We start from the raw sequence: 22,833 nt of genomic DNA on the forward strand, positions 1-22,833 counted from the left end.
GGCAGTTTCTTCTTCCCAAATCAAGGTCCACAGATGGGTGCTCATGGTGAATTTCTATCATCTTACTATTCTCAGTAAAACAAGCAATGAGTGTCTGAGTGGTCACTATGCACTAAGGCACTCTGCTAAGCACTGTACACAGATGCTCTAATTTTCCATTATAAAAATACTATAAGAATTGATTTATTACAATGCACTGGGGAGGAAATGGAGAGTAAGTAACTTCTTTAGAGGCACACAGCTCTATGTTTATTCTCTTGGCTGGTACCTTACTACATAAAGGGCCGTAATGTCATTTAAAAAGTATGGTGAATTTCAGACTAAAACAAGCTGATTTTCTTTTTAACAAGTTCCCAATTTACAAAATGAGGTTGAAATTTAGTTTTTAGAAATGTTGAAGAAAAAGAGAGAGTAATTCAGTCCCCCAAACTTTCCTCTTCCCAAAAGTATGTTCACATTGCATTAGCCAGATTGGCTGTTTACACTGATTAAATTAAAGTGGCAATTAATTTCTGTCACACTTACAGGCTGAGTCAGAGATTAAGAGATTGCATTGAAGGATAGGACCTAATGATGTGTTCTTGTGTGACTGCATCTATTGGGACAGTGTGTCTTGATATGTAAAAGTTGTCTTTAAGTTAATGCAAAGCAGTCACAAGATGAACAATGCAATTTTCTAGTTTCATTAGGCAATCGTTATCTGTGATACAGTCTATGTTAGGGGGAAAAATGCCACCCTCTGCTAAGCAATGCATGAATAGTTCATTTATCTGCTGATCCATTTGGGGGCATTATGGAACTCAAAGCCCAGAACAATGGGCTCTATTTAATATTAAACAGGTTCTTAATAACCTGCTATTTCTCTCCACAGCTGCTGGAAAGTCCCTCCTGGACATGCAGAGTTGCAGTAACAGTTCTCTTGAAGTTGTAAGCTACTCCCCAGGACCAAGTGGTAAATTTAGAAGTCATCCTAATCACCTGACTGTCGGTGAGCCCCGATTTAAGAATTTCCAAGTCTACGCTTGTCATCTCTGTCTATCTATATTTATAGACGCAGCTCACCGCCTGGCCTGAGGTCACCACTGGAACCTCCTGGAGACCTGTCCAGCTGAGGACGCGCTTCCAGCGCACGAGAGCTCGCCACTCGGGAGCGGCGGCGCCCAGCCGGCGCCCACCCCGGGGCACATTGCAGTAAATGCCTGGCAGCGACTTCTCGCTTCTCCCTCCGCCTCCCCCATCGACCCTCCACTGCCGACCTTTACGCCAAACTCCGGCGCGCTGTGAGACTCGCGTCCTCGCTTCCCAGGCGGGGCCCCACCCCTTCCCGGTTCTAGCCCGCGATCGGGCCGGAGGCGAGGGTAGGTTGGTTTCCTGCCCGGAATTTGCCGCTGGCTTCTCCTCTATACTCGATCCAGTTCTCTAGTGCCGGGCTGTGCGGCGCGGAGCCGGCGGTGGAGCCCACGGAGGAGCGGGAGCTCTGGGATACACACACGCTGACCCCGGAGACGCGCTCGGCCGCGGGAGCGAGCGAGGTGGCCCAGGGCCAGGGTGGAAGTGGGGGTCGCTTGGGGTTAGGGGTGTGCGTACTAGCCATCAGCCCTCCGCATGCATGCTCCGTTCCTTCCAGTCCTCGCCGCCACCACCTTGCCCAGGTCGGAAAACCCTGCTTTTCTTGGCTATTCTGCGCCGGGGAGAGGGCAAAGGTGAGGGGTCGGCGCTTGATCAGCTGGCGGGGATGGTCGATTTCACTTACACCTGACATTCCCTATTCCTGTCAGTTTCGCCCGGCAAATCCTGGCGATCTGGTTTGTTCTTCCAATAACTTTGTTCAGAAGGTTGGAGGGGAGGGGAAACGACAAGGAGCCCCAGCAGAGGCTGGAAAGCAACGAGAGTAAGGAGGCCGGGCAGGAGAGCAAGTCCCCGAGCGGCCCCGGGGCTGGGCGCGCGGCTGGGAGGCGTCGCCGCCGCTGCCGCCACCGGGATGCGCTCTGCTTAGCGGGACTGCCGGGGGCGCCTGAAGGCCACCACTCCAAGGACACGCGGCCACCCGGTCCTCGCGCTTCCCGGCCCAGACGCCGCCAGTGCCCGAGCCAAGCAGGCGAGCGGAGCTGCGGGGAGCGCGGGCGAAGGGTGGCAGGAGGGAGGGCGCGCGGGAGGCGGCCCCTCCTCGGCGAGCCATGCGTGCCACGGGCAGCTGAGGAGCCGCCGGGCGCCGCTGCCAAGTCTCCGCTCCGCTTTTGTCTTGCCCTCCAGTGAATGGGAAGATGGAGATGGATGTTGAGGGAGTTTCTCCGCGCCCAGAGCCCATCCCCCGCTCCCAGGGGGCTGGCGGAGCCTGCCAGGCGCCGCCACAGCCGCCCCAGCCCCAGCCCCAGCCCCAGCCGCAGCAGCAGCAGCAGCAGCAGCTGGCTCAGGATGAACTACCCGGTGAGAGTGCAGGCGCTGAGGACAGCGACGATCCGGAGGCGCGACCCAACAGCGAGAAGGGAGAGAGCAAGGTAGGTCCACAGTGTTGGCGCTGTGACACCTTCTGAACAAAACCAAGGAGCTCTAGTAGTGACTGTCACTTTAACCCCTCTGCTGCCCGCCACCCCTTTCCCTCGGTTGTGTGGTGGTGGGGGTTGCAGATGTGGGGAAGGCGTGAGATTTAAGGGAATCCTTGGGCGATAGTGACTTTCTGAACTGGAAGGCGTGTGCAGAAGTCTGTCCTGGTTTCCGTATTCAGCGGTGTGTGCAGAGAAAGTCTTCTGGTACATGCGATGTGATGCCCAGGGTAGAGCACAGCACCTCAGGAGAGCAGTGTGGAGAGACCTTTGCTTGCCAGCACAATATAACCAAGGCTTGTTTGGATGATCTAGGTCAAGGGGGAACATATGTCTTCAGGAGCTGCCAAGTGGCTTCTGAGACTCCTTGGAGGGAGGTGACATCAACCTAAAGATGACAACAATGGGAGTAAAGTTTGGCTCATTTGCAGAATGGAGAGCACTGCTTAACCCAGCTCTAAGCTGGAGGTCTTGCTCCTCACCTGGCATCCTCCTACCCAGGAGGGCAGGGACCAAGTGCCTGGTGGCAGATGAGCCCTGTAAAGCTTTTGCAGCCCTGCTGTGTCATTGTAGACCAGGGGATAGCCACTACTTACAGTGGAGAGAAGAGTTCTTCAGATAATTGGATTCCAGTGAGAAATGGCTCAAATGCCTTTCTCTGGTGGTGATGTTTCTTCTGTTGAGAAAATTGTAAAGTAGAGGAAATGGCATAGGAAATAATGCCTTGGTAATATCATTAGAGTGTATTTATTACAGCTTTGTCTCTGAGCACAGTCTTCTTTCTTTATACACCTTTGGAGTTCAGTTTTGTGGAAGCTAGTGTTGTTTAGTTGTGTCTGTATAAAGTGTACACATGTATTTGTTAATATATTTTGAAATTGGCTGCTAATGTTGGGGAAAAGTTGGTTCAACAAATCAGAATATTGGAACCAAAGAAGGGTCAGTCAATATACTTTCTCACTTTTGCTCACTTAGAGAAGCGTACAAGAAAATAGCCACTTCTCCCGGTTAGAAAAGAATTGCATGCCATGAAGTGCTCCTCCTAGGAGACCGCCTTGGTTTCTGTTGGACCTTTCCCAAGATACTGGTGGATTAAACAAATATCCGAAACACATTGAGATCACATTGAGTGTTGCTGTTCTGTATTTGGAGACAGGTGCACTTAACAAGTTGGTATTTGCAAATGTTCAAAATTGTTTTGCATTTTGAAACTGAGCTAAGGATTGGGATTGTTGTTTATCTACCAAAATCAATATTGTAATTTAGATGGCAGGAACTGGGAATTTGAACACACTCTAGACTGGACTGGGGTGCCTTACAAATGCATATAAGATTTACATTGTAAAAACTATAATGAATTTTAATATTCTAATATCCTCAGCTTTCCAGTTGCTCTTGATTTCATGAATATTTAATTCTGTCAGGACTGCATATTTACTACTTTAAATGACTGCTCTCAGTTTTATGAAATAACCATAACTGAGCGTTATATTACCTAATTGAACTTTAAGTCTCTTTTGCAAAATAGGTGTGGGGAATAATTAAAATATACAGCCAGTGCTGCCATTCCCATATTGTTGGTTCATAAGCCCTGAGCATGAGAAATTCCTGCCATCAGCAAAAATCTGTGCTTATTTGTTTCCCTTTGATGCACCATGCAGACTGTCTAATGTTCTCCTGCTTATGAGGAATAAGGAAGGCAGTGCACTACAAATATTACAGCAGGTGAAGAGAGGACTGAAAGCGAGTTGACTACATTTTGTTAATGAGCATGTACAGATAATTGAGTATTCCACTGATATGATTTACTTTATGTTTGTCTGCAATTTCTTGAGGTGGAAACAAAATACTACTTTTTTCTCTCCAGGTGTTTGCCTTAAAAAATTATGTTGCATCCTTCTCTTAACCCAGAAACCAGCTGTGTTAACCCTTTGCTTGTCTCTGGTACTCTCCTACTGGTTCCTCCAAGAGTTCGAGGGTGGTTGCTGTGTTTCAGCCTTTAATAACTCTTTTTCTCTTTGATGGCTACTAAAGCAAGTTATAAATTGATTTTTCTTAGCAAATCCCGGTTTCATTAGTGGGAAGGCCTTTGGATGTCTGACCAAATTATTCTACTAAAATATAAGTGGAAGACAAACTGGCATAAAGTGGAACGTGGTTTTACCAAGCTGTGTGGGGTGAGGTGGGGCGATTATCACGGTAGGATTTAAACACAGTAATGTACAAATGTAATGTATTGGACTATTATGTTTTCTTCTCACTCACAAGAGTATTACAATATGGATTTTGAATACTGTATTATTTATTTTAAATCTTCCCCTAAGCAAGAGTACTGTAAGTAGGATGTCAAGGGATGTTACTGCCCTCTGCCCCCCATATAAATTGTCAGGGGAGTAATGGCATTTTTTTTTTTTCAGATTCTGGTTTGGGGCCGTGATTTATTTTCTCATGAATTTACCCCAGTTGTCTTATTGGACAAAAAATAGGAGGTTAGTGCCAGATCAGCTTGTCTCCTAAATTGCATGTTCACGGTCATGCGTCTGCAGAAAGTCTCTGAAATAGGAAGAAAGGTTAGAAAACTGGATCAGTCAAGGGATTTTTTACGCCAGAGTTTCATGACGTGATTGGCGCTTCTGTTCCTAGAATGACAATGCCGGATTCCTGTCTAGCAACTGCTCTTCAGAGGAATGTTAACACAGCTACATGTTATATATAATTTGACTCCACGAATTGGAGAAGACCCTAAATCGACCATTTATTCCTCCTCTGGGCTTTAAGGCAGGTTTGTATTAAACCTTTATGAAAAGCAATCTCCTCTCCTTGCAATGGCATCCAAAGACAATGTGGGATCCCTGCTACCTTGGGGACCTAGTGAGGTATTTCCTCACCCATTATCGCAAGAACTTCTTCCTCATATCTGAAAAGAGATTCTCTAGACTGGACAAAACTCTTTTCTTCTAGTGTTACAGATGGAGATTAAATGGTCACTGTCCTCAAGTAGAGACCTTCAAATCCTTGAAAGTGCCCTCCACCCTGGATTTAATCATCCTCAAAACTTGCTTGCAGAGTTTTCTGGAGGCCTTAAATATTCCATCCTTTTAGTGTCTTTTAAAACCCTTCTGAAATGCTTTGCTTATGCTACATAACTCTTGGATAGGTATTTCTGAAACTTCATTTGGAAAAGTTCCTTGTGTTGCACCCCAGCATCTTATTCCATCTATGTTATCATTACTTATGCAAATGTGTGAGTTCTTTCCCTGGTCCCAGATGAGTGATATAAATGATTCTTTCTTGTCTGCTTTAGCTTCATCGCATTCATATATCCTCCATTTTTGTTCCCCTCTCTCTTTCTCTCATACACACATACACACACACACACCATTTACCGTGATGTTTTGTATAGAAGTGTGTATTTATGGCCCATAGGTGAAGTATAGTGACCAAACTCTTTTTTGTTCAGCTCTCATTAAAGCCTTGGTTTGCAAGACGTGTTATTCTTGTGGTTTTGGACTAGAGAGACTCTGTGCTGTTGCTACCAATGATACTTCATTGACGAACATGACTCAAGATTCTCACCTCAACTACATTTCATCAGTAATGCTGTCCTAAACCATCAGTCTTACAGAAGATGCTGTAGGGAATCTCTTACGCAGCCGGTCCAGTATATTTTTTAAAGCCTTTTATTTTAAAATAACTTTATATTTATAGAAGAATTGTAAAGATAAGGCAGAGAGTTCAAACCCAGCTTCCTCTAACGTTAACATCCTACTTAATCATGGTATGTATATCACAGTGAAGAAATTAACATTGGTTAATAACATTGGTTAACAATACTATTAGCTAAACTTGTCTAGTCAATTTTTGTTGAGTGAATGTGTAACAAATCGATGTTTTCCATTCTATCCTTTTAGGATTTAGGACTTTCTTTACATCTGAAAGGCTCTCTGAGAGGATATTTAAGAGCCAAATTTAACTTCAGTTTAACCATCTGCCCCTTTTTTTGGTGGGTAGGAGCAACTTGCAAAGTACAAGCTGGAGGTACCTGGAGCTCTGTATCATGCTGCAGTGATCCCTATGGGAGTTAAACTTTGGCAAAGCTCTTGAGTGCTGTTAACTTATGGGGAGTGATAGTCTTCTTTTTAATTTTTTTCTGAAAAACATTCCTGCTCCAGGTAAGATGAGGTTTGTCAGTACGCAGAGGACAGCCAAGTCTCGAGTGGCAGGTAGAGGAGAAAAGGCAATTGATAAAATCATGACAGTTCACTTTGATGCCTAACCTCTTGGGTGTTTGTTCCTGGCATGAAAAATAATGGAAGCCCTTTCGTCTTTGCATTGTGTTAGCCAGGTGAACTCTGATTTCCAGCATAGAAGCAGAAACTTGCCTGTTAGGCAGGATGTCACTGTAATTAAGAGTATTGGCTTTCTGATTAAGAGTGAAATCAGAAAGACCCACATTTGATCTTGGCTCTGTCTTTCACTAGTTGTTAACCTCAGAAAAAGTCCTAACCTTTCCAAGCCTCAATCTTTTCATCTGTGAAATAGGAATAATTATAGCACTTACCCCTATGATTATTGTATGGCTTTAATGACGTAAAACATATAAAGTTCTTGATTTAACGTTTCATAGGTACTGACTGCTCAGGAATTGTTAATAATAATAATTATGACTATTGTTATTACTATTGCAGTCCAGAGTTCTGAAAAGGAGAATGAGTTGGGGCTCCAAGTTCACCTAGAATTTTCAGTTTCCCAGAGGGTTGTGGGGCTAGAAATGATATAGACACACTATTGTACAATCAAACCAGGTTGGTACTCATTGACTCAGTTTTGCCCTGTGGGCCTTGAGATGTTCCCAGGTCTTTTCCTGGTGGGCAAGAGGTTAGGAAAAAGTTATCCTTTCCTCTGACTTGTCAATAGACGTCTCCTCTCTCATAAGGAAAGCCAAGGAGGACCAGAATGGAAGGCCCTTACATCCAGCCCAGCCCCCAGGAGTACACACAAGACGTTAATTAAAGCAAATGGATTGTCCTGCTTTTGCACATTACATTTATGGCTTCTCAGGAGGAGTAGGTTGCAAATTTTAAAACTTAAAAAAATGATTGGGGGCCGGCCCTGTGGCTTAGCGGTTGGGTGCGCGTGCTCTGCTGCTGGCGGCCCGGGTTCGGATCCCGGGCGCGCACCGACGCACCGCTTCTCTGGCCATGCTGGGGCCGCGTCCCACATGCAGCAACTGGAAGAATGTGCAGCTGTGACATACAGCAGTCTGCTGGGGCTTTGGGGGGAAAAATAAATAAATAAATAAAATCTTTAAAAAAAAAAAAAATGATTGGGCTAACAGTTGTATCCTTTAGGGCTCTTTGGTTGCAAGCAGTGGAAACTGACTTTAATTTGAGCAAAAAGGAATTTTACTATAAAGTTATAAGGTAATCACAGAATCAAAGGAAAAATGATAAAACTGGTGTTTGGGAAATATCGAAGCTAGGGAATCTCAGAAGATTTAAGTAGTAGAAAGTGATGAATGGTCTCTTGAGGGCAGTGACATAAGAAGAATAAATTCCAACCATTTTTTGCCTTTAGGTCACTCTACTCAAGAACCATGGAAAGGTTGTCTAATTGGCTTTGCGTGGATCAGGTATTTGTTTCTTGGTCAGGGAAGGGTGGGCATCCACATTGAAGGTTCTGGCAAATTGTATCCTTTGGAAGGGGTATAGTTCCTGTGGAAAAAAATCAAGATGCTGCTACTAGACCAAGGAGAATGGATATTAGGGGGAAAAACTACCGGTTTAACTTCTCTCCTGGGGGTGGGGGAGGAGGGAGAGTGAAGAAAACAAGAGAGAAATAGTGGCAAAGAGAGGAGAGAACCAGACAAATAGAGACAGAGACAAACAAATTAACTTATCCAAGAAACAGGAGTGTTTTTTAGCATTAATTTTCTACCATTTGAAAAGAAAGAATACAGAGGAAAACTATGTAATCTATTGCTTATGTACAGGAAGAGGGGAGCAGAGGACTTGCTACTTATTCTTATTTTGCCACATGAGGCTCCTAGAATTAGGAAACTGGATTGGAAGACATGGCCTACCTAGTCTGGTTCCCCAATTTCCCAATTTTTACAAGTGAGAAAATTGAGGCCCCAGCCAAGTGACTTGCCCAAAGGCAGAGCTGACACTTAAAGGGCCCTTTAGCCTAGGACGGGCATCCAGATGGCATGATTGTTCTCAAAATCCCTCCTATTCTTGGGGAATCCTAACCCTTTCTGAATTCTGACAGTCACATGAAGCGTTCAGAGCCTGCTTCAGAAATTCAGAATTCTTAGTTTTCCCACTTATAAAATGAAATTAGTGATACATTTCACATCTGCTGAGCAGACAATCTGAGGGTGAATGTGATTGGGCTCTGAAGTTTTAAAATATAGACCTTCCATGGAAGTCATGTCATTAGACTAAAATGTATTAACATTTCTTTGCCCCTAAATTAAAGCAAGTTGGTTTCCTGCTCAAATCCCTAAAACTTTTTCTTTGACCTTTGAATCTACATGTCAAGGTATTTCTGTTCTCATATTTGGACCTCACATCCTACAGAGGGAGTCCTGCAAAAGGAGGCACCATGGACAGTGTGTTTCTCATTTTTGGGTGACAAATGTGGGGGATAAGCCGTTTGTTCCTCAGCATACACTTTGCCAGCACCATGCCTGGTACATAGTGGGCACTCGGTAAATAGTGATTACATTGAATTCTGCCTCTCTGTGCTCAGTCCACATGTGTTAAGCACTTCCTTACACACTGGGGTTGCAAAATTAAAAAAGAGAAACCCACGGTTTCATGGAGGAGACACACTTATGCACAGATCATGATGCTATAAGGACATGAGGGCCATCAGAGAGATGAGAATCTGAGGTATTGCAGAGAAGGGAGCGGCTACTCTACCTGCATGGAGTCCACATGGAAAGGAGCATTTCTCAGAGGAGTAGGAAATGCAGAGAAAGGGCTTTCCAGATGCAGGGAACATGTCAAAGTTTAGTATGGCTGAGAAAGATTCGGAAGCTTGTCACAGTATTGAGTGGAGGTAGCAGTGGGAGGTATATTTATCATGAAGTCTGTGTGATGGCATGGCAGAAAGTTGGGACTTTATCTCATAGGTAGTAGGTTGAGAGTGGAGGTTCGAGCCTGTTATGGCAGCCTAACACTGTCCAGGAGGGTTCCCCCATGTGGGAATTTCATGGATCAGTACATTTAAAAGAAAATGAGGAGACAGAAATAGAATTAACTCCTATTTATTGTGTGACAAGAGAGGACATTACATCATTTCATGAATAAAGGATGTTTAAGCACAAAATAGAATAAATAAAGAAAATTTATTTCAGAATAGCCTTTCTCGAGAAAGAATAGGTAGCAGCCTTCAGCCGTTCATGGGGTTTCGGGGTGAGTGTTGAGTGTCTCTCATGTACATGCCATCTCATCCCACCATATCTCGTTGCTTTATTGTCCTCACTTCTCCATGGACCTCTATGTACTTGTGCATTGGGGTCTGGGAACTGCTGTGGGCACCCGTGTGTCAAGCTTGAGATTGGGCTGAGGAGTTTTTACTGAGATTATCTTCCTTTTCCGTGGGTGCAGCCTTGCCAGAGTTGAAATAAGTGGTAAGCAGAATCCATTTTCTTAGACTAGGCTATTGTCTTCATTTGTAAAAAAAAATTTTTTTCTTTAAAAGCCTTCTTGAGCTCAGCCAGAAACAACTGGGGGCAGCGGCAGGAATAGGGGTTCTGCTGGCATATTCTATGTGAGTGGGGCCATTTAATACGTTTTTAGAGATAGAGTGTTGACCTGTCTAGCAGGCATTAAAGGGAGCCAAGTGAAATAAGACTGCGGGACACGTAGAGACACTGACCAGTGAATGACTCCCTTGTTCTTGGTCGGCTCGCCTAGTAACCAAAGGCGCAGGTCACATCCCATTCACAAAAACTAGTGTCTGGGTCTGCCCTGTCCATCCTTTCCGTGCCTCCGCCTCCACCTCTTTCCCAAGGGTGCATCCCCCTCCCCAGGCTAGACCCCGTATATTTTACAATCTGTTTTCTTTTTAAAGTAAGATTCATTTGCATATCATTTACAGACAGTAAAATTCACCCTTTATAAGTGTACAGTTCGATGAGTTTTGACAAATGTATGTTCCCGTGTAACCACCACCCCACACAGGATGTAGAATGTTTCTCTCACCTCCAAAGAGTTCCTGTGTGTCCCTCTTCAGACAATCCCCTCACCTCACCCAGCCTTTTCCAAAATTTCATACAAATTAAGTCAAATAGTGTATAGCCTTTTGTGTCTGACTTATTTTGCTTAACAAAATGTTTTTGATATTCACTCATTTTGATGTATGTATCAGTAGTTCTTTTTCTCACTGAGTAGTATTTCATTGTATGGATGTATCACATATTGTTTATCCATTCACTTGTTGATGGACATTTGACAAAAGCCAAAGATTTTTGGCTCTTATGAATAAAGCTCCTATAAACACTTTCATTTCTCTTGGGTGAATTCCTAGGTATGGGACCGCTGGGTCGTATGGTACGTTTAACTTTGTAAGAAGTTGCCAGTCTATTTTCAAAAGCAGCTGTTTAAAATCTGATCCATTGTGCATTCCCACCATCGATTCATGAAAATTTCAGTTGCTCCACATCATTGCCAACACTTGGTATTGTCAGTATTTTTAATTTTAGTCATTTTAGTAGGTGTAATGATATCTCATTGTGGCTTTAATTTGTATTTCCCTAGTAACTAATGATGTTGAACATCTTTTTATGTGTCTATTTGCCGTCTGTATGTTTCTTTGGTAAAAAATCTTTGGCCCATTTAAAAAAAAATTGGATTCTTTGTATTCTTATTATTGATACAATTTATTATTTTCACATAGGTTTAGGTTTTAGAAGCCCTGGTGGAAGTTTGAGATTACAAAGCAAGGGACACTTTGAGTTTCCTTTCTTGGGGGTTGTGGGTGAACTAACACTTTTTGGGCATTTATCAGGTGCCACTCATGGAGCAAGGTAGCTTCACATTGGGTGAGCTCATTTTATGCTCCACAGTAATCTTGCCAAATAACTGTTATTAGCCCTGAGGTCACACAGCTAGTAAATGGCAGAGGATGGATTTAAATTTAAGTCTGCCCGACTCTTGCTCTTTCTACTTCGTCAGGTGTGACTCAAGACCTGTTCTCTACAACTTACTGGTTACTTTCCCAGCCCAAACTGCTTGCACTGCCCTGGGTGCTTTGAAAGCAGCCCTCAGGTGAAATAACACTGCTGGCATTGACATGCAAATCAGGACATTGAGCTTAAGGCAAAAGAGTGCTCCCAGTTTTATTTCAGTCCTGAAAAATCCTATCCACTTCATAAGGTAGAAAAGTGAGAATTCTCCAGAGAAGTGGAAGGCTTGAAGTGTTCATTTACATTTCAGTACCCAAGGATGTCCATCTCTCTCAGCTAAATTATAGTGCTGTGGTTACCCAGAGGGCTAGGGGAGGGCAAACCCCTGGGAATCAGGTCTCAGTTGAAATCCCAGTTTTGTTCCTACAGGCTGTGAGGACCTTGGGCAAACCATGTGAACACTCTGGTTTGGATTCCCTTGTTAGTAAAGATGATGGATAAGGCTTCCTTACCACACCTGAGCCTTATGAGGAGTGAATTACCAGTAGGGTGACCAACTCCTTTCATCCCAGGAAACCCTGGGTCCCAGGTACACCAGGACAGTTGGTCATCCTGATTACAGGATACAAGTAAAGCATCTAGACCATTACAGACTCTCAGATATGAAAGCTGTCACTGTTGAAAGTGCTTTGGGGCATTTGATCCATGAATCTGAAAATGAATCATCATATTTCAGAACTAATGAGGCCCTATGAATGATTCCAGTTTCTCCAAATTGACTTAAAAAATAGTTCAGAGCAAGGCTCTGGATTTGAATTAGATGAATAGCATTACCTTTCTGAATAAGTGGCTGTGGAACTTTCCAAGGCAGTTCCCCAAGGCCTCCAACCATGAAGTAAGTGTGTTTTAAAAAGCTAGTTGAGAAAGTTTCCCTAGCTGGAGAAGGGAAGGCTCTTTGGGGGAGTGCCTTCACTGGCAGGACAAAAATCACTTCAATAAATAATTTTTAAAAATTTTCATGCTTGGTAGGATTGATGTCACTAAGGATCAGACTCATTTCCCATGGGGCTCTCCATTGGGAAGAAATTGCTCTTGCAGGGAGGATAATGGGTCTTGGGTGGTGTGACTTTGAATCCTGGCTCTGTCCCTTCCAACTGAACTCTTGGACAGGTCACATTTTCTTTGAGCCTCAGGGTTGTCAGCTGTGAAATGGAGACAATATTTTTACCTTTCCAAGAACTATCTAGACTGGAAACAAATTCATTAATATACGGGCAAAGCCTTTTGTAAACTCTTACACAAGTCTGAATGTGTGTGTGTATAAGTCTCTTTGGTTTTGTTGGATAAATGAGATTTTTCCCCTGTGGTTTTCTGTGACCCTATTTAAGAAATTGAGCAAAAAAGTATCTCATTAGAGTTAAAGGTGCTGGCAGATGGGGTCAATAGGAACATGTGGTAATTCTGGGAAAAGATGCCCTCAGACGATATTGGGTGGGTTCAGGTGTGTGGGAGGTCCAAGGGACTGGATTTGGGCTGCAGTATTCCTCCAGGGACATTACCAACTGATCCTGGACAGCTTACTCTCCTGCCCCTCTGCCTTGCTTGCTATTTGGATGACAGTAATATTGGATTTTTTTTTTTTAAGTTTTTGGACCTCACCGTGTCCTACCCAGAGCCTTTGCCCTAGCCATTTACTTTGCCTGGAATGCTCTCTCTCCCTGCACCCCCCTGCCCTTCAGTTCCCTCTCACCCAGTTAATCCCTATTCAGCCTTCAAAATTCAGTTCAATACCTCAAAGAAGCTTTCCCTTATTTGGACCTTTCCCTTCCTACCCTATAAGTCAGGTCCCTTTCCACTGGTGTCATACATTCTTGGTATCAAGAATGGTATCATAGGGGCCAGCCTGGTGGCATAGCGGTTGAGTTTGCATGCTCCGCTTCTGCGGCCTGGGGTTTGCAAGTTCGGATCCTGGGCGTGGACTGGCACTCCGCTTGTCAGGCCATGCTGTGGCGGCGTCCCATGTAGGGTGGAGGAAGATGGGCACGGATGTTGGCCCAGGGCCAGTATTCCTTGGTAAAAAGAGGAGGATTGGTGTCAGATGTTGGCTCAGGGCTAAAGTTCCTCACACACACACACACAAAAAGAATGGTATCATACCATTCTTGATTGTGGTATAAATACATTTATACATTCTTAACTGTGTAATTAGCTCTTTAATGAAAGCCATGAGGATAGGGACTGGGTCTGTCTTTTTCCCAGCTATTTCTCCAACCCTAGCATAGTACATTACATGTAGCAGGCTTTCAAATATATTTTTGAATATATGAATGTGATGAATAAGGTTGGGTATGAATACTCATTTCGACAATCTTTTACCCAATACCTACTTTCTGGCCCGGAATGGTCCATGTCCTTATGCAGCCCACATTCTAGTGCAAGAGACAAATACTAAACAAGTAAACAGCTAAATAAATAAGCAGATAATAAATAAGCAACTAAATAAATAATCTGACACCAGTGGCCCCCTAGCTGTCTGGCTAAAGGCATATGTTTAGAACCGCTGCCTAACCATTTTTATAGAAGAGCATCAATTCAGGGCAGCAAAGAAATAACCATCACCCAGTCTGTTTTCTAGAGTTGCCATCTATCTTATGGCGTCAGGACTTGGCCTCCTCCTCTATCTAATTCTCTCTACTTGCTCCACAGTGTTTAAGTTATCCTCACCATATTGGCATTAGGAAACTATAGCACCTGTGCCACCAACGCCCCTTCCTTGTTCATGGCAGAGATCTCTAGTTAATCAGGGTACTCTTTCTTAATTGAGTTCAGCCTTAGCCTTGGAAGCAGGGACTCATTAACAATCAATGGGAGGTGGCCTGCAAGATGCAACTGTGGTGCTATCCTTGCCGTAGGCTTACAGCTTTCCTGGCAATGCTTTCCCACTTGCCTGGACCAGACACTCAATCCTCAGTACTCCCTTCCTCAGTTTTTCAATGTGCATTATCCAATATGATAGTCAGTAGACACTTGTGGCTATTTAAGTTTAAATGTAATTAAAATAAAATTAAATTAAATTAAAAGGTCAGTTCTTCATATATACTAGCCATACTTCAAAGGCTCAAAAGCCCTAAATCTAATGGCTACCAGGTTGGGCAGTGCAGATATAGAACATTTCTACTATTGCAGGAAGTTCTACTGGACAACAATGTATAGATTATGATTTCACCTCTCCTGGCCTGCCCCAGCCATTGTTGACTAAAATCCCTCTGAGATGCTCTGAAACCAATCCTTTGACAAGGATGGAAATTTTACAGCTTCCTGGGGTTTGCTTTAGATTCTTGGTCAATTACTTACAAATTGTTTTTGAACTATCTATATTGTTGTGTGTAGAGGCTGCCTAGAACAAGATCTCATTCAAAAACTTTGGCTAGTGGTATTGCTATTTTTCCTTAGGTGTTCCACTGAATCTTGGTATTTGTCCTTGGCCATTATAGAAAACAGTCTCTGGTAAAGTGGTTCCAAGAGACAGCTTTTCTATTATCCAAGTTCAAAGCCTTTATTAGTGGGTAGTTGAACCACTGGCTGAAGCACCATTGACACCTCCTCTTTGCCGTTTACTAATGATTGTCTTCACACTGTGGGGATTACTAGGATGGTACTTCTCAGAATACACAGACAGAGAAATCCTGCTGAGATCCCAAATCTAATATCATTCACAGAGCCCCTACGCTTGCAACAACAATGCAGGGAATAATTTTCAAATTATATAATGGATAAAGTGGGCTAAGTTACAAAGTTACATCCTTAAGGTGTCATATTCTTCTTATATTCCACTCAATAAAATTCCAAGTACATTATGATTACTAGTGGTTTTAGGTATGGATAAATAAGAAAAAGAGAGGATATGAAAAAAAGTCTGATAATGAAAGCTACATTTTCAGCCTTTTTGTATTTCTTTTCTTGTTCATAATGAGAGAAGTGATCTTTTTAAGATGGGAGGAAGGACTGGGGAGTTAGTTCTAAAAGATTCTAATATGAGACTCGCTGTGCCTTTGTCTAGCACATTACATGAGTGTCAGCAGGAAAGGAGATGGGAAAATGGCCCCAGGGTGGATTTGGTGAATTTCCTCCCAGTTAGCTAGGAAGAAAATTTGAATGACACCTTGAAGTGATTTGAAACTCTTTTATTTACACATCCAGTTAGCTGGGAGGCCCCTAGGCATCACATTCAGAATACAGCAATGCTTGGAAAATGCGAGAGTGAGAGATGTGAGCTCTGCCTCCTCCATCCCAGCTGTGGCAGGTAATCTGGACCAGGGAGCAAGAATGAGGATAATAGAACAATAATCAAGAAAAGAAAAGGCCTATGGCTAAACCAATAATAATGGCACCTTTTTGGCATTTTTATGTACTATTTAAACATGTATTAAACACATAGTGGCAGAGAAAAATTAATATATTTGCCAAAAGGTAGAGTTGTAGCCAGGGCAACCATAATTGCCCATTAGTCATTACCTTCTTATTTCTTTGTATCTGAGCTAAAGACATGAAGCTGGAGCGCATTTCAGAGTCTTATGCATCAGGAAGGGTTCACTTTTCACCAGTGGGATGTTGACGGTGAAAAGATGGAATGTGGTGTCTGTGATGTCAACAGCTTCAAGCAACTTGAATAGCTTCAGTGCAACTTGGTGCATGTACAAGGAGCAAGACAAAGAGAACAAAGAATAACTAGTGGGTTTTTAATCCCTGGGGACCTCCTTACCTTAACCATTGTGTCTGCTCATTCTCACCACTCAGAAACGTGTACAAATTACCTCTATGTTGCTGTAAGAAAAGCACTCAGCCCAGAGTTGTGCTAGCTCAGAGTTACAGCCTGAATGTTGGACAGTCACTTGTCCATCTTTTCTTCTACTTTCAGCTTTTAGACAAATTTGAAATTCAAACAAACGTCCTCATTGATGGCACAGTTCCTGAATTCTATGGGGATTTGGTATCTGTGGCAATGTCCACATTCAGATGTTGCTTTGCTGGTGTGTATCCCTTTCGTGAAGGAAGAAGAGGTAGAGAAGAAAGGAAATCCTTGAGGAAAAAGCAATACTGAAGACCTAACCTTTTGCTGCTGCTGTGATGTTTGAAAATATGTGTGAAGTCTTTATTTTGATGCATCAATTTAATTGTGGTCTAGAGCTGAGACTTGCATCTCTGACGCTATCACATGTAGAGATACAACAATAAAGTAACACCGCACACTTTGGTCTATTTTTTAATTTTATTTTTCCCTTTTTCTTTTGGTATCAGTTGTATAACAGCTATCTTTGAGAAACTAAAAGTTCTATAAAGGGTTAATTTCATGCTGGGTTAAGTACTAAGGTCTAACCTTCTTCAGAGCTAGACTGAGTGTCTGTTTAGTGCCAAGTAGGTAAAGCAGAGTCCTAAAGAAGTGATGTCCCAGCTGAGGATCATATCATTCTCTAAAAAAATAATCTGGCTTTCTGCTGATGATTCATCGGAAAAATGAGCATGGTAATTGAATTGGTGATTTAAAAGGATCACAAGGAAAACAACCACATTCTACTGTTGGCACTGTCATAAGGAATGCTGTTAATGTGCACTATGTAAGGAGGTAATCTATTGCAGTGGACTCTCTAGCAAATGCAGGCTACTTAGTTTTTGCCCTGGTCAGTTACAAGAGGCTGTCCATCATTGCTGTTGAATCAGGGCAGGGTCTGGAAACACTTGAGTTGAAATGTGAGTCTTACTGTGGATGCCTGTGATGGCTTCTACATGTTGATTAGATTCTAGAGAGGAAATCTGGGTATGACAGGGAAAGATGACAATCAGGGAATAGCACAGAGGAATCTTCTGAGGAAAGTATTTGTCTCCTTTCCAGCATGGCAGGAATAACTGTGACAGGACATGTAGCCACTTCATCTTGGAAGGGGACAGATTTTGCTTTCAATTGTATGGATAGTTGGTTTGTACAGGTCGAATGAAATAACCACCTTTTGGTAAGTTAAATGTCTAAATCTTCTCTAGAGCAATATTTCTCACCCAGGGGCAGTTTTGTCCCCCTCCACCTCTGGGGACATTCAGTAATACCTGTAGACATTTTTGGTTGTCAACCAGGGATGGGGTACTCCTGACATCTAGTGGGTAGAGGCCATGGATGCTGCTACACATCCTACAGTACACAAGACCATCTCCTACAACAGTGAATCACCAGGCACAAAATGTCAGTAGTGGCAAGGTTGAGAAACCCTGATCTAGAGAATGTTCTAGGTCTTTGGGGTCTTGACTTTGTATGTGCTTCACAAGGATAATATTTTAAGGGGAAAGTTTAAGCAGAAAATGTCTAAGATTTTTCCATGTTATGAGTTGTCAAGCCCTCCAAATCTGTGAATTCATCCTTTGGCCAGATCTAATTTGAAAAAATGAGTCTGAGGAGAAAGTTCTTTACATGAAAAATTCCAAGTATTGTTTTTGCTTGTAACAAAACTGACACTCATTGAGAATCTTTCTGTTGCCTTGAAGATAGAAGATGGGAAGCCTCCTCCCTAAAAATAATTTTCTGAGACTGTTACAAAGCTTTTCTCTCTCAGTGCCAAAATATATGTTTTGTGTTTCCAAACCAGTGAATTCAAATCCTGAAGCTGTTATACTCTTATTAAATTTTGCTACAAGCATTTTCTTGTCTTGTACAATATGGACTAATCCATGCTTATGACTTTTCAAATCAAGAAAAACGTTGTATCCCAAATACTTTACAGGTTTTCTTTTTAAAAACACAATATGAGGCTAAGAATATTTAGCCTTCTCAAGTATTGGTGATCAACTAAATAAATTACGTTGGAATAAGCACGGCTACTTAAACTTACCCGATGGATTTAAAAACTGTTAAACAAGTGTCTGAGCAGTACGGATTCCATTTTTTAATTTTGGTAAGCATGCATAGGGCAATACTTGGTTAAGAAGGAAAATTCTGTTTACTCCACCCCAAATCTTGAAAGATTTAATCTACCAAATTCACTATTTTAACTTTATTAAACCAAGAAATTAACTATCGGTCTGTGAGAGACAGCCGGGGATGGGTCCCGCATCAGTTTAAACATTCTGAGCCCAAAGTGAGAAGTGTGGTACTTTAGTTCAGGGCTTGGCAAACTTTTAATGCAAAGGGCCAGCTAGTAAATATTTTTGGCTTTGTGAGCCGTACCGTCTCTGTCTCAACTACTCCACTTTGCTGTGGGAGTGTGAAACCAGTTATAGACAATCCATAAACCAATGGATGTGGTTGCATTCCCATAAGTTTTGTTTACAGAAACAAGGTTACTCCCACTTTGGCTCTCAGGCCCTCGTGTAGCCACCTCTGCTTAATTTAACCCAGGCAGCTTTATCATGGGCAAATGCATAATTCCTGTTACATTTTTTGCAACAATGAGGATTATTTATGGAACCCCAATACTATGTTCAAAGACTCCAGGTTGGGAATCACGGCAGGGGGTACTTAAGTGTTGGTCTTTACACCATCAACAACCTAAAAGGCAAAGAAGACTCCATACACACAAATTGATTTTGTTAAAAAGTGATGCAGTCAGTGTTCATGGAAATTATCTAATAGAGTCTGCTAGCTTATTATAAAAATACCATGCCATTCTTTAATATTTGCTAGATTTCAGATTTAGTGAAGAATCAGGTTGGGAAAAAAAGAAATCAGCCATTTCAAAGGAGAATTCCCCACAGACTGGAACTGTGCCTTGGATGGCTGGTCAGAATGGTGGGTCTTACTCAACGGTCATCAGACAGTGCTCGACTCTGACCTTGGTAGTATATGATAAGGTGTGTCACTGTCTTGTTCAGCTACATTCTGGGTCTTCTTGATATAGACTTCTGATGTGGGGTTCTGTTATTAGGCCTTGTCAATGTGTCACCTAATATGATGTAAGAGTGAGTGATGGTTCCTGCGAGCTGTAAAGAGAGAAATGAGCCACCATAAGTTTCTTGCTTCCTATTCCTCAGCAATCATGCCAATGTGATCAAACACTGTGACACCTCCAACAAGCCAGCCAGTCACAAGGAGGCAATGAGAGGTTTTTTTCCCACCTCTTAAGTGCCCTCAGTCAAGAAAGATAAAACTGAAGTAGTTTTTTGTGAGGGTTCTCAATCATCGGATGGGAGAGGCGCAGTGTGCTGTGTAGCAGCACAAACATAAAATTGCCTTGAAGACTTCATTTTATGTGAAATGTGAGGCTATTAAGAAATAGTCTCTGATTCCCTGAATGAAGTATCCACCATGTTCAATTAGCCATGCTTTCTTCAATTCTACCAGTCTGCGCCCCCGCCAAAGAAAGAAACCTATAAATCTGCTCTTCACATGAGCCAGTAACAAGTTTATAAGTAAAATCTTTGCTGCTTTGTTAAAAAGAGCCTGTGATACATGTAGAACTGATTTTATCATGTGACTCAGTTGAAGAAAACTCAATATAATACTTACATCATGTCTGGTACAGTCTATTCCCCTATTTCCAGGAAACATTAAAAAGAACTAAAGATAGGCAAAGCTTTTCAGCCTCAAGTAGAGCTACCTTTTCTCTTCTCTTCTCTGCTCTTCTCTTCTCTTCTCTCTTCTCTTTCTATATATACAGAAAAGTATATATATAGCATATATATATATATAAAACAAGCTAGTGAATTAGTTATCTACTGCTGCATAACAAATTACTCCCAAACTTATCAGCTTAAAAAACAATAAACATTATTTCACACAGTTTTTGTAGGTCAGGAATTCAAACAACTCATCTGGGTGGTTCTAGATCAGGGTCTCTCATGAAGTTGCAGCACACAGATGTCAGCTAGGACTGCAGTAATCTGAAGGCTTGACTGGGGCTGGATGAACAGCTTCTAATATGGCATAATCATACGGCTGGCAGGTTAGTGCTGGTTATTGGTAGGAGGCCTGAGTTCCTTGCCATTTGAATCTCTATAAGGCTGCTTGAGTATCCTTACAACATGGCAGCTGGTTTCTCTCAGAACGAGTGATCCAAGAGAGAGGAAGGTGGAAACTACCATGTCTTTATGACTTAGCTTGAGAAGTCACACTCTGTCATGTTTGTAGTACCCTATTGGTTACACTGGTCAGCCCTATTCAGTGTGGCAGGAGACAACATAGGGTGTGAATACTGAGAGGTGAGAATCTTGGAGGTGGGCTCCTATAGCCAGTTACTTGGAAAGATTCTTCACATTATTACCTGTTCTTAGTTTGCATGGAGATGGAAACTTCAGCAAAGGTCTTTTCTAAACCTATGGAGGCCATAACTAACTTAGGCTTTTCACATAAACAGAGATGTAAAACTTAGGGTATATCTGATGGGTTCAGAATTTTTTTTTTTTTGCTATTAATAACACCTGTTAGATACACTAGCTGAACATTGTAGTGGGTGCTGGTTGTTCAATTTTAAAAAATTCTCCTAAAGGGTTGCAATTACATGTATTTAGATTTTTTTTTGTCTCTTGCTTAAGTATCCCAACTGGTCTTATTGACCTAAATCTTTCATGTGACTTTCCTCTATGGAATCTGTATTAGTTAGCAGAGGCTGAACTGCTGTTAAAAGAATAAAACAAAACAAAACCTAAAGATGTGTAATGTCTCAACCAAAATAAAACTTTATTTCTCACTCATGTCATAGTCTGATGTGTATGTTTCCCAGTCGGTTGTGCCTTTTCTTCATGCACTAAGTGAGGGACCCAGACTCCTTCCATCTTAGGGTCTGCCATCCCTGAAGGCCAAATGATCACTTTCATCTAGTTTGAGGAAGGGGTAAGAGTGTGGAGAAGGCAACACCACTTACATTCTGCTGGAGAGAACTTGTCATAATGCTGTGACTAATCCAAGGTGGCTGAGAAATGTGATCCCCCATGGGGTAGCTGCTTCCCAGATACCAGTGTATTCTCTAGAAGGCATGGAGGTCAGGGGTTGGGATGGGTTTTGATAGAGAGGCAACCATCTCTACTTGAGATTCCAGACTTCAGAACTTGGCCTGCCTGGGAACAGTCACATTTTATGAGAACGGAAATTATGCAGATGTGAAATTTTGTGACAAAGGTGAATATTACTTCACTTCATGAGTAAAATTTAAAGTAACGTGAACACGATCCCACAGTAAAATTTTCAGTAAGAATCACCTAAGTTCAAACCTGGTGGCCAAGTACATTGTAAGCTGTTAATACTATTGATAAATGGGGCACCACTTTGGACTGATAAACATAAATGCCCACCATCCTTTTTCAGGATTATTCTAGAATAACGTGAGGTCTTTAAGATATTATCTACCTTTCCATAGGAAGCAATCAGCCTTGTTTACCCAAAGTGTTCTTGGACTTATATTTATGTCGATGCTTCTCGTAATATTCTAACTTGCATATCTAAACCGCCACTTTTGTCCCCAGTGTTAACAGGGTCATCATCCAGTTAAGGTACTTCTGAGCCATTTTTGTTGTCATTGCTTTTCTCACTTTTGTTATCATCAGCAACACCACTTACCCAGCATTTACAGGGTCCGGGCATTGACCTAAGCGTTTCGTTTATCTGTTATTTAATAATCCTCACAAAACCTTATAAGGTAAGTATATCACTCTCATTTGACCATTAAGCTAATTGAGTTTCAGAGACTAAGACACAGTTAGTGGTGGAACTAAGATTTAAATATATTCTAGCTGGTACATAGCTCTTGCCCTTTCTTCCACAATATGGTGTACATCAGACTAAGAGCAATATAGTGAGTCTATTTGATGTTTGGGTCTCATATCTCTAGACTAAATTAAATCACGTTTCTTGATCCTTAAATCACACAGTGGAGGTGTTTTCATATTCATTTTAAAACCATTCCTAATCCAAACATGGCCTCCTCACTTCTGAACAGAGGCAATTCTTGCTCGTGGTACCTTTGCACGCTCACAAATGCTTTAAACAACCTTTTCCCCCACCCTTTCTTTGAACATCAGTCTCCTGTGTGAATGAATTTGCAAGCATCTTGAAGAAAATGGAGCACTGGGCAGTAACCATTTTGGCTTTGTAGAGGAGAATCCAATCTCCTGTGACAAAGAGTGGCAGGATTGATATTTCTTGTGAAGGCAGTTTAGAAAGAATCCATCTATTGCCAA

General features: G+C 42.2%; 1 protein-coding gene across 3 annotated transcripts in view; it reads left to right on the forward strand.

The window, feature by feature from the left end:
* The first annotated feature begins 865 nt into the window (after window positions 1-865).
* LOC106802376 (uncharacterized) overlaps window positions 866-22,833 on the forward strand; it is a 162,659-nt gene continuing 140,691 nt past the window's right edge. Inside the window, exons 1-4 of one of the 3 annotated variants that reach the window (XM_087430660.1) lie at window positions 866-952; window positions 1,052-1,358; window positions 2,254-2,498; window positions 5,187-6,391. In XM_087430660.1, coding sequence (XP_087286786.1) covers window positions 1,196-1,358; window positions 2,254-2,498; window positions 5,187-5,237 — 459 coding nt within the window. In that variant the 5' untranslated portion in view covers window positions 866-952; window positions 1,052-1,195 and the 3' untranslated portion in view covers window positions 5,238-6,391. Of the gene's footprint in view, window positions 953-1,051; window positions 1,704-2,253; window positions 2,499-5,186; window positions 6,392-22,833 lie in introns of those variants that run through there. The other 2 variants (XR_015552179.1, XR_015552180.1) reach the window with 2 other exon arrangements.

The sequence above is a fragment of the Ceratotherium simum genome, chromosome 5 (assembly GCF_057802395.1).
Source record: "Ceratotherium simum simum isolate JZ-2026a chromosome 5, ASM5780239v1, whole genome shotgun sequence".
Lineage (NCBI taxonomy): Eukaryota > Metazoa > Chordata > Mammalia > Perissodactyla > Rhinocerotidae > Ceratotherium > Ceratotherium simum.